Source organism: Pinus tabuliformis, chromosome J (assembly GCF_031772625.1).
Source record: "Pinus tabuliformis cultivar Carrire ecotype Pingquan chromosome J, CPIR1, whole genome shotgun sequence".
NCBI classification, from domain to species: Eukaryota; Viridiplantae; Streptophyta; class Pinopsida; order Pinales; family Pinaceae; genus Pinus; species Pinus tabuliformis.
In genome coordinates this window covers 17,023,959-17,036,150 of record NC_142295.1, presented here as the reverse complement: position 1 = coordinate 17,036,150, position 12,192 = coordinate 17,023,959, and the positions used below count along the sequence as shown (strand labels likewise).

At 37.6% G+C, this 12,192-nt stretch overlaps 1 protein-coding gene across 1 annotated transcript in view; it reads right to left on the bottom strand.

Annotated features, from left to right (window-relative positions):
* Nucleotides 1-8,149, bottom strand: part of LOC149225193 (Zn-dependent exopeptidases superfamily protein) — a 608,410-nt gene extending 600,261 nt beyond the window's left edge. Inside the window, 2 exon segments of the mRNA XM_089379887.1 lie at nt 7,365-7,730; nt 8,095-8,149. Of these exon segments, the coding sequence (XP_089236013.1) occupies nt 7,365-7,694 (330 nt within the window). The 5' untranslated portion in view covers nt 7,695-7,730; nt 8,095-8,149.
* Between the last annotated feature and the right edge of the window lie 4,043 nt (nt 8,150-12,192).

The following is a 12,192-nucleotide window of genomic DNA, read 5'->3' as shown; positions in this document are numbered from 1 at the left end:
TCCCTGTGTCACCTCTTCTGAGCTCACTGACTGCTGTTAATCACCCCCCACTTCCTCGACCCTGCAAATCTCCCTCTGTAATCGATTTCACTCTCTCTGAGAATTGATTTTCCTTGGGATACTAATTATCTGCTAGTTGTATCTCCAAATGACCCTCAAGTCTTCTCTGATACTTTTATGTTGACGAATCAACGGTCAAGATTAAGTCTCTAATCAACGGCTAAGATTAAAACAGACTTGATCCTCGTCTCTTAGAAGCTTCACATCCTTATCTTTATTAATACCCATTTATATTTTTATTTTCCTAAGTTTAAACTTAGGAGCCCATTAAAAATATTAATTATTTTAATAACTCCTCATTCAGATGGAAGTTTTCAAAACGATTTCTGGGTCTTGGAGATCTAATGTGCCTTAGCCTCTCCACCAATTTTCATGGTTACAGCACATCCGATGCTACCAAAAGTCAACACTCCCTCTTAGCAAAAAATGTGCTCTAGTAATGCTCCATCACTGAACATCACACTGATCCTTCAGCATCAGTACCTGTGTTGATGCTTGGCCTGCTGCCCAGCATCCTCTGCACTGCTACCTCCTGTACTGTTGCCCATGACTGTGCTACTGCCACTGCTACATCTATACTGCAACCCCCTCTCAACATGTTGCCCATGCTGCCCATAGCACTGCCACTGCTAACTGTTGCACTGCATCCCCTGATACTTATCCATTTCTGCTACTGAAATGGATTCTTTACCATCCCCATCTTCTCCCTGAAATAAACGAACTTTGTTCTTCCTAGGGCCTTGGTGAGGATGTCCGCCACCTGTTCTCTTGTAGGAGTGTAGTTCAACTGTACTGCTCCTCGTTGGACACAGTCTCTAACAAAGTGACACCGAATATCAATGTGCTTCGACCGATCATGAAATATTGGATTCTCAAAGAGCTTGATGCAACTCTAATTAGCGCACATGATCCTGGTCACCTCCATACTTCCTCTGAATAGGTTCACAAGCAATTTTCTAAGCCATATGGCTTTGCACGAAGTTGTGCTAGTGGCCATATATTCTGCTTCAACTGAGCTTAGAGCTACGGATTTTTGTTTCCTACTGCACCAGGAGGTCATCCCCGATCCAATGTTGAAACAGTACCCAAAGGTACTTTTCCGATCTACTGAACTTCCAGCCCAATCTGCATCAGTAAACCCACTCAGTCTGATGTCATTACTTCTGGTGTACAATAGTCCATACTCAACTGTTCCCTGTATATATCTGAGAACATGTTTGGTTGTTGCCCAATGCACCCCTCTTAGGTTCCACCATGAACTGACTGAGGGTGTTGATAGCGTAACAATGTCTGGCCTAGTATTGACTAGATACATCAGGGACCCTATGAGCTGCCTATATAAGGTGGGATCAACATTTTTGTCTTCTGATGCATCAATTTTCTTCCAGTTGGTGATCATTGGAGTAGCCATAGGCCTATAGTCCTGCATCCTGAATCTCTTAGGATTTCTGTAGCATATCTCCCTTGTCAAGGAAGATCCCACCCTTCTGTTGTCAAACTTCCAACCCCAGGAAATAATGCATCTGTCCCAAATCTTTAATGTCGAATTTTGTGGCTAGATTCTTCTTGCAGTCCTCGATGAGCCTGAATGATCCTGTCAGGAAGAGATCGTCCACATATAATACTAGGACTAGAGGCTCATTCTCTACAACCAAATATATGCACAAGAATCAAACACATGAACATAGTTATTTTTGGACAATTGTCCTCGGAAAAAACCCAATGCGGGAAAACCGGTGCAGCGGCTTTATTAATCTCAGCAACAATCGCTTTTACAGAAAAAATTTGCATAGACACTGGGAGAAAACACCTGAGATTTTTCTCCGAGACTTTCTGACACCTTGGAGGACTTCCTTTCCCTACTGTGCCAGCCCTGCTCATTCTGTGTGGCTTTGTGCTGCTCTTGTCCTTTTGTGCGTCATCCACTGCATCTCTATGTTTTGTGTCTCCCCCTGCGTTGTCTCTCAGAGTCCCTGCGTCACCTCTTCTGAGCTCCCTGACTGCTGCTAATCACCCCCTCTTCCTCCACCCTGCAACTCTCCCTCTGAAATCGATTTCACTCTCTTTGAGAATCGATTTTCCTTGGGATACTGAGTATCTGTTGGTGTATCTCCAAATGACCCTCAAGTCTTCTCTTATACTTTTCATGTTGACGAATCAACGGCCGAGATTAAGTCACTAATCAACGGCTAAGATTAAAACAGACTTGATCCTCGTCTCTTAGAAGCTTCTCATCCTTATCTTTATTAATACCCATTAATATTTTTATTTTCCTAAGTTTAGACTTAGGAGCCCATTAAAAATATTAATTATTTTCATAACTCCTCATCCAGATGGAATTTTTCAAAACAATTTCTGGGTCTTAGAGATCTTACGTGCCTTAGTCTCTCCACCAATTTTCATGGCTAGAGCACATCTGATGCTACCACAAATCAACAGAATCAGTATAGTGCATTCATAGACATCAATTATCAATTTTTACTTTTCTTTTCAAAAGTTATCTGAACTATTAGATGAGTAGCAATACATCATATGAATAGCAGATTTAACATGTAAACAACGTTAAACCAAAGCATGACAATCAACACACAAAAGCAACACTAGACACCAAATATAAGTGGAAACCCATAAAGGGAAAAACCATGACTTTTGTCATTGTAATGTAAATGCAAGCACCAACTCCCTTTTTACATCAACTTTTGTAGGCACCCACCTACAAGAGGCTTCAAAGTTTGTTCTATTATGCAAGCTACAATTTGTTGGAAGCACCCACTCCCACTTCTTACATCAATTTTGTAGGCTCCTACCTACAGGAGCCTTCATCCTCACTTTTCTTTTGCAAGCTACAACTTGCTAGAAGCACCCACTCCCACTTACAAGCTCAAACCTATTCTTTTGTAGGCTACTACTGAATGGAGACACCCCCTGATACATTAATGTTTTAATATATTGGCTTACCTAGTTTGCATTCTAAATACCTCCATCTTTTGTCTTTGTTTTTTTACTCTGTTTCTACCTCCTTTACAATCATTTATTTCCTAAATTTTGCTTCACATCTGCTCTTCTTTCTCTTTCTCTCTTTGCCAACTAATTCAGGAACTATGTCTCTCACAAAATCAATCAACTAACAGCACTATCATTCAAAAACACATATTTTGTTGACTATTTGTATTCCAATGCAGGAATCTAAAGTGAAGGGTTGCCTCTTTATATTATAGGGCTTTTTGTGGTCTCTCTCTTCATTTCTGAATTTGAAGATCAAGTCAAGAGAAATGGACCTTGTAATATTCGAAAAACCGAAGTAATACAAGCCAACGATAATGATTGCATAAGTCAACTTCAATGTAGATTCATTTTTGCACATTATAGGATGCATACGCCTTTTTCTTAAAGACAATCCGCGTATATATGCAATATGCTCATTTAAAAGATGCATATATTCTGTTTCATTCTGATTTTTGCTTGTTATTCCATGCAGGCACGCCATCAACACTCTTTTGGCTCATCAAACATCTTCAACCATTTACATCACAACATCTGCAAGCATTTACATTACAACATCTGCAAGGTCATACCTCTGACAAGCATCATACTCACTCACAACTTTACATGATCAACAATACATACATAGGGGCAGCAATACATATTGAATATATACTCAGTGGGCATCTCCTAATCTTTAAATCAATTGTGGCTTAGACCTTAAACTTATCTTTGTGGCTACTCACAAGCAACTAGGTTGACACATGAACCTTTCAACACCCTTTGCCATCAATGACAACTTTGCTAACAATCTCCCCCTTTGGCATTGATGGCAACACTGACTCACACTCAAGTCATTGTAGCTCAGTATTGGACTCACTCCTAGGAACAAAAACAATGGCAGCAATAGGAAGATTGCTCTCTTTGGCCAATATACATAAATCAAGACACCCAGACTAAAATAACCGAGAATTGGAAAAGAGAAAAATAAAGACCCAACAAGGGCCATATATTTTAAGATGGGGTCATGGTACTTCACAAACTTTTAATATCAAAGAAGCCTATAAAGTCCTTTCGGGCATGACAAGACAGAATGCCCATAACAAATGGAAGAAGCTTTAGAATCTTAAGCTATGGCCTAAGGTAACTTTATTCCTCTAGTTGCTTATGCTTAACAAAACATTAACCTGGGATAAGCTTTAGAAAAAAAGCTTTCAGGGGCCCTCTATATGCCACCTTTATTATGCCAACTATGAGATTGCTAAGCACCTTCTTAACAACTATGAGTTTCTTTCTGAGCTATGGGATTGCATGGCTATTGTCTTTCAACAATCAAATTGAAATAGAAGTAGCCTCTTATCAACCATAGAGGAATGGAGATCTACCCCTTTCTCCAATCCAATACTAAATAGAGCTTGGAAACTATTTCCAAGAGTTATCTTATGGGAAACCTGGAAAGAAAGGAATCGAAGAATATTTAAAAATAAAATAGTTCCCATGGATTTCATCTAGCATTCTATCCTGAATAAGATCAAAGAAATTGTTTTGTTAATCCCCTTGACCTCCTAGGATTGGGATTGCAATCATCAGGAAAAGCACATTCTTTCTCTATTAAATCTCCATCAATCCATCACTTGTCCTCAAGCTCCTTTGTCTCTGCCACGCACTTCAAGTCCCAACTATTGGTCTCCTCCCCCGACTAGTTTTCTAAAACTAAACTTTGATGGGGCCTAAAAAGGTAATCTAGGACTGGCCAGTTTTAGGGGTGTTTTCAGAACAAGTCTAGGTCACATAATTCATATTTACTCAAGAGATACTCGGATAGACAGTAATAATGTTGCCAAATTATATGCTTTGGAACAAGGATTACTCATCGCCAAAAGAAGCAATTTTCAAAAATTGGTAATAGAAGGGGACTCAAAAACAATAATTCAAATGATTAGAAAACTCCAATATGGCTCACACCCTTCTAAAGTCTCAAGCAGTTGGAGACTTCATAGTAGCTTAGCAAGGGTAGCAAAGCTTTTGGAAGGAATCGTGACTCCCATTCTATCCCATGTTAGGAGAAATGGAAACAGACTTGCAGACAAATTAGCTAACGAAGGGCTCAACTTTAAAATTGATACCTTGGATCGAAGTTGGACTCAAGACATTCCAGACCAGTGTTGCGGGGGAGCACCCCCCCCCCCGCAACCCACTCCCAATTCGCGCTCCGCTCAGGATCTAGTCAGGAGCGCGCTCCAGAAGGGGGAGCGATTTCGGGAGCGCGAAAACGCTCCATGGTTTTTAGGGAGTGATTAGGGGAGCTCCCTAGTCTTTTTTCGCAAAAAACAATTTGTAGTAACATTCCACATGGTAATGTTAAATTCTTAAAGTAAAAGTGACATTCTCCTTAATCTTCATTTTCATCCTTTTACTTAAATTTTTAACATTACCATGAAATGACTCAGGATGTTTGAGAGTGGTTCTGACCTCATTGGATTTCCTATGGAGAAAGTAGAATTTTAGATCTCATTCAAAATCCAGTAGACTTATCAGTTTTTCAAGATTTCAGGATTGGGGAGATTTCAATGTTTCCATTGGATTTTGTCATGTATTAGGGTATGGAACTCGTATTTAATCAAGAGCATCGATCCCTCTATGTACCTTGATGTTAGTGACATTGGTTGTCGAACTCCTCTATCATGACCCTACTAAAAATGTACCCATTACTCAAACAAAATCTTGACTTGACATGCTATGTTTTTTCTATCTTATGTTAATGCTTAGAGGGTGATATTAATGACAAAGATCCTTGTACAAATCCAGAGGTAATGACAAAGATACCTCTAGATATTAATGCTTAGAGGGTGATATTAATGACAAAGATCATGATTTTCCAACAAGACTAAAAAATTAAACATTTCTCGTGGCGGCAAGAGGCCCAAGCATTAGCAATAGATAATAGATTTACTTGTCTTTTCTAGTTTCTAGTAGTTTTTATAACTATTGCCTCTTTCATATTTATTATGATATTTTTTGTAAACAATATATGACAATTTAAGTTTGAAGTTTGAAATTGACAATTATAACTCATTGGTAATGAATTATCAATATGATGCTTCTTGAAAGTTGAAAGTTGTTTCATTTCATTTCATGTTAGATATTATTTGTTGTAATGGTTACACTTAGCTTACACGTACAACTTTGGTGATCAATGATGATAAATTTTATATATTGAATTTTGAAAGCTTGAAACTTTAAGATTGATGAATCATGAGACTCAATATGTTGTATGTTACTATGTTACTAACTTGTATGTTACTATGTTACTATGTTTTTTATGCTTTTTATATCTAATTCATCATTCTACATGCTTTTGTTGACATATATGAATCAAAATATAAAATATATATATATATAAAATCGCTCCCAAACCAGGTGCTTCTGAAAATTTCGCTCCCGCTCCCAAGTAACCTTGTTCCAGACTCTCCAAGAAGTATATGTCAAGAGATTGCAAACCAGGATCTTATCTCCCACTGCAAGTGCCCACGCGTCAGATTTGTGCCAAATTCTAGATAAACTAGAGAAGTTGGACAAAAATGTTTCAGTCATGGCCAAGAATATGGCAGGCATCACCTTCACTCCGTCTGAGAAAGACAAAGGACTCGCAGCCACCAATCCAAGTGGGCTCTCCTTCAGAATAACATGATCAGGCAAGCCCGCATATAGTTTTTTTTATAGTGGCAATGGTGTAGTTCTGATGGTTCACATTTAGAAATATGTTTTTGTTAGTTATGTTTTTACTTAAGATAATAGACTTATAGCATTGGCAATATATAATGTTAAATTTTGAAACTCTGCTACTAGTCTGGTTTCCCATGTGGCAGAACAATAGCTTCTGGACATTTGTTATGCATCTTTTCTTCTGCAAATTAATATAAAGTGACTGCCTAACCTTACAAAAAGGAAAAAGAAAGTAGGACAATGACACTCAAAATTACATCATCATTATAATCATGATAAGCACTAGAAGTGCACAGCACCTCCTAAAACCTAAAAGTAAAAATATTTATTAAAAAAGGAAAAATAGAACTATCAAAATAGAAAATTTGAAAGTAGCTTTTAAAAAAATCACCCGAGGAAAGCTGTCAAGGCAGCTATCATGCAATTTACGATTCAGAATAACATGGGACTGACATGATTTTTATTATGAATGCAGAAGTCCGTTTTCTATCACTACAGCGTCACAATAGAATACAAATAATCCATCAAATGCAAAACTATATCTGACAAAGTACCCAAAAAAAAAATCTCATTTTTAATGGGAACAAACTACCAACCTTCACAGCCTGATCCAGAGCATCAGAACCAACAGGATGAGGACCCAATGTAGTCAATGCCTTGACATGCCCGATTGCTCTGATCTCCGAAAAGCCCCTCTTGCCCGCCTGATCAGGGGTGAGAGGCCTAGGGAGTCTTTCGTATTGAAAGTGATAAACAAGCCAAGAAGAATTAATAAGGACAAAAAGCAATGCTGCCCAATTGAGAGCTGCCTTCACTGGACTCCTTTTCGTGGCTGCTTCGATTGAAGTAGACTTCCTCTCTCGGGTTGGATCATTGCTGCTACCACTAGCAGGCTCTGATATCTCTCTTGCCGCCCTTCTTCTCATGGTGTCCCAGTGCCTCTAAATAGCTTCTGAACTGCCCTGAGAGTCAAATGGGTAACAAAAAAATCATTTCTGGGACCACCCAAATCTGGAAACTCAGAAATTCATTTTTGGTGGAATCCTGAATAAAAAAAAATCAACCACAAATTTTCAATAGAAGGCAGTTATCTATTTTTCAGATCACCAACTATTCCGAAGTGTGTAATGTAGTTTTGAATAGTTGCGAAGTATTTATAAAATCTGGGCAGAAATATACATTATAGAAACGCCATCTTCAAAACGCAACGAAAGTAAAGATTTGATCGGAGCCCTTGTTGGTCACAATATCGAAGATCTTGGATATTTGGATATCCTGAATAGAAAGTACAAACACAAGAGAGACAAAACTCGAGATAATACTTACTGATATTAGTGTGATGATCCTTGTTTGCAGAAAATCAAGAAATCCAAGCCTGCGTTTTGTTAGAATGAATCGAAATTTCGTTAATTTATAGTTAGGAAAGTCAAAGGTAATGTTTTAAGTATACAATATGAGTAAAAATATCTCACATGCGAGATGACAAAGGAGTTAAGGTATGCTACGCACAGCAAGTACACCACACACAACTAGATGCACTATATATTTTTATAAGCATGGGCATATAAACATATCTTCACTTACATATTTTTATAAGCGTGTATATATATATATAGAAAAAGAGAGAGATTGGATGAAATTCATATGCCAAGGATGAATTAAGTGTATGGAGTTTATTTTTTGAGCTTGGTTAAAGATGTTTTCTGTGTTATTTGAAATTTAGTGATTCAATTTTTTGATATCTAATTCAGAAGTGCTTGATTACAAATAAATTCAAAATTAAAAGTAGAGTGCTTTATGCCATTTTGTTAAGTGAAACATGGGTTGCTCTTATTGAAGTAATTGCTATGGTGTGAGTCATGAGGTATTTAAAAAAAAAAAAGATTGAGCAAATTGAAGAAGGCAAATGGCCTAATTGTCTTTAATGACATATTGTGCAAAAAAAAAAAACTTGGATGCAACAAAATAACAAATGGTTTAGTAAATGGGGTATTTGCTTGAACGTGTGTCCCATAAACAGTGAAGAGATAAAAGTTTTTGTTATGGATAAATTCCACAAGCGTACTTGGGATAAAGAGCTAGGGAGAAAGAAAAGTACTATATTGAAGTGTTTAATCCCACTCATAATCATCAACAAAAAGCGTACATAGAGGCCAATATTTCTTGGAGAGCCAAAATTCTTATTGCTCAGTTAAGGACTAATTCTCATCAACTCCGTTGTGAAACAGGGCGCTGGAAAGGCCAAAAGAAGTGTGGCAGGAAAGAGTATGTATTTTTTGTTCTTTCGGAAAAGTGGAAATAGAAAAGCATTTCATTTTAGAATGTGAGACCTTCAAAGACAACAAGGAAAGTTATGTAGATATTATGGTAGCTAGCTCTTGGAATAACCTATTTAGCGAGGGGTTTGTTGAGAAGTTGGGAGCGTTTATTGTGAGGCTTCACAGGAAAGGGGCTGAATACATCAATCATATGAAGAAGTAATTTGTCCCATAGGCTATCTTTAGCCTCGTGGACGAAAAATAATTTTCTTTCTTTCTTACACTAATTTGATGTCTAACTTAATAGAAAGGTCGCATACACCAAATTAATGTCTAACTTAATTGTGACCTTAATTAGATTATTATTAAAAATATATATCATCATGAAATTAAATATAAATTAAGTTTTTGATTTTAATTTTAATAAAAACAAAATAATAATAAATAAATAAAATTAATTTATATTTATAAATAAGTGAAAATTAAATATTTTAGATAAATTAAACACTTTTAATTAAATCTTCCTCTTAGTCATATCATAAGATAATTATTCAAAAACTAAAACATAACAGGACTTTTCCATATTCATTAAAATTAAGATATGGATTGTCAAAGGATCTTAACTTAAGTGGTTTGGGAATAATTGGTTTCCCAGTTGTCATGTTTAAGTCTCTGGAGACATGTTGTAACTGTTGACAGTGTTGTCATTGATGTCGAGGTTAGGAGGCATCGAGAAGGTCGAGAAGGCCAAGAGGGTCGAGAAGGTTGAGAGGGTTAGCCCCTAAAGTGACATGCTAATATAGGTGGCATGGATGATATACACGCCAAGTGATAGGACATCTAACATAGATGCACGATTTGTTGACATGTGGCACTCTTTTTTGGTGTTTTTGGGTGGCAAATTGGATAGGTGGTATGTGACATGTGGTAGGTACCCAAACACGTGGCAGTGTGCTGACTTGGTAGAGGACATGGAAGTTGATGTGGCAAATGACGTGGCACATGGAAAAAGATATGGAAGGTGATGTGTCAAACTCTAATGTCTCAATATTTGTGTCAACATCATGATTGGCAAGTCTTTCGTATGTATTTTGGTTTTGCAAAAATGACCAATAAATAAGGTTTTCGGGCCCAAAACAATGCTCTGAAGGTAGCTTGGGTGGGAGCATATACCGAGTCTTTGGAAATCCAGAGTGCCAAATTGGACAAACATCAGATTGACCCGATATGCGAAGTCCCGACATAATGGGAAATTTTCCAACAACAATAGTTGATGTAAATGAGTTTCAAGAAAGTCTATAAAGTGACAGAGCTTCAATCTTAGTACACGGGTGCATCATGTTTGGTGAGCTAGGAGTAGACCCGATCTACCAATACCAATGTGTTAAAGTCATTGGTCACAGCCCCCAAGCGCAAGGTGTTAAGCAATAGCACCTAAGGGCTTCGGTCTCAGTACAAAGGCTTAATGTGTTCTAGAAAGCAAGACTTGATACCTGATATCTGATATGGAATTAATCCCATGGTCTTAGCACCTGTCATGAGGAAGGGTGTTGAAGGCGAATTAAGAAACAAGCTTAGAAAAGGAGTTGAATTGTGGTCGCACCATATTTGTATGTGATTAATTGGTAAGAGAAGTGCAATGTGGTGATCAAAGAATATTACAAAGCATATATGCCATCATAAGCATGAGTGAGGGGAGCACATGCATAAGCATGCATGAGCATGTGTGTTATACAAAATCTACGACTGCGGACAAAAGTATCTTCCCTAGGCCTGGTGGACTAACCTAGAACAATAAAAAGACAAAGGAACTAATGTTTTCCTTAAAGTAAATAGATAATGAGATGAAGCCTACCTGGAATCTATCATATGCTTCACTACTTCCTTGGCTTGTAGGCTCCAATCCTAGCTTTGATCGTTATAATTAGAACCTGCACAATCAGACAACATAAGCCAACGATATACGGTATCTATGTAACATCATCTAATCACTTTATTCAATAGATCAATGTGGTATTGAAATATATGAAACCATAACACCATATACAGGAAAACAATGAACTCTTTGCATTAATATAAATGGAGTGAGTTACAACCAAAAATAGGTTTTGATCCTGTAAAATATCTCCTCCAATTTTAATTGTACTTTCCTTGTCACAAAGTGCGCCTCTAATCACCATAATGCATGGAAAGATATCTCTCACATTAGCAACATAAGGGTAGAACCACTCTCCAAAAGCCAACCCTTGCTTATGAATGGCAGTAAATATATAGGCAAAGGAGGTAGTTCATGAATTCTTATCCTTTTACCAATTTGGGCTTGAGATCCACTCTTGATGGGAGGATGAGCTCAAGGGATAAGGGATGAAAACTCAAAGGTAGGATAAGATATTATTCCATACTTCTATTTGAGGTAAATGGTTACAACATATCTTGGAAGCTTCTAGAAGAAGAGGCTTCAAGATTCTCTCTCTTTTTCCCAAATTTCTAGAACAATGCACCCCCAAGATTGAGCAACCTGGTAGTTAACATTGTCTAGTAAGAGGCCAGGGAGCGTTGGTCCTTAAAATGACTGAAACAAGGTGCTTTCAGGCAGAAACTTAGGGATTAGAATGAGTCATGCTTAGGGCTTTGTGCAAGGATGATGAAAAGGAGGTCAAAGGATGTTGATTGATCCAGTTGAAGGCCTATTGACCAGATGTGACAAAATGGCCTATAACAAATTGCCCCCTAAAGCGTAAAGTCAAAAATGATAGTTGATGATTAAAGTGCTTTACCTTGTGACAAGTCAAGATCAAGAGCAACCGACGAGATCATCATTTATTACAACACATTTACATCATGATATCTTTGTCAAGGGAGGCATAAGCTAATATTACATGTGCAATGATCAAAAGACACATCCACATATGACTTATGGTGGACCCATGACTGGATGAATGCCTATACGATCATAGCCATCATACATTGTGATCTTGTATTACTCCTGAAATCGCAGCTTGGATGGATGAAACTAGATCTGGGGTCTTTTATCTCGTTCACATGACCAATCAATTTACGAGTCTAACCATGTGAATCAATGAGTCAAGGTCGAAAATGGTATACACCATCTAATTACCGGCCAATGATGTAAGTCGTTAATAGACGCGAGAGAAACCGTCGATGA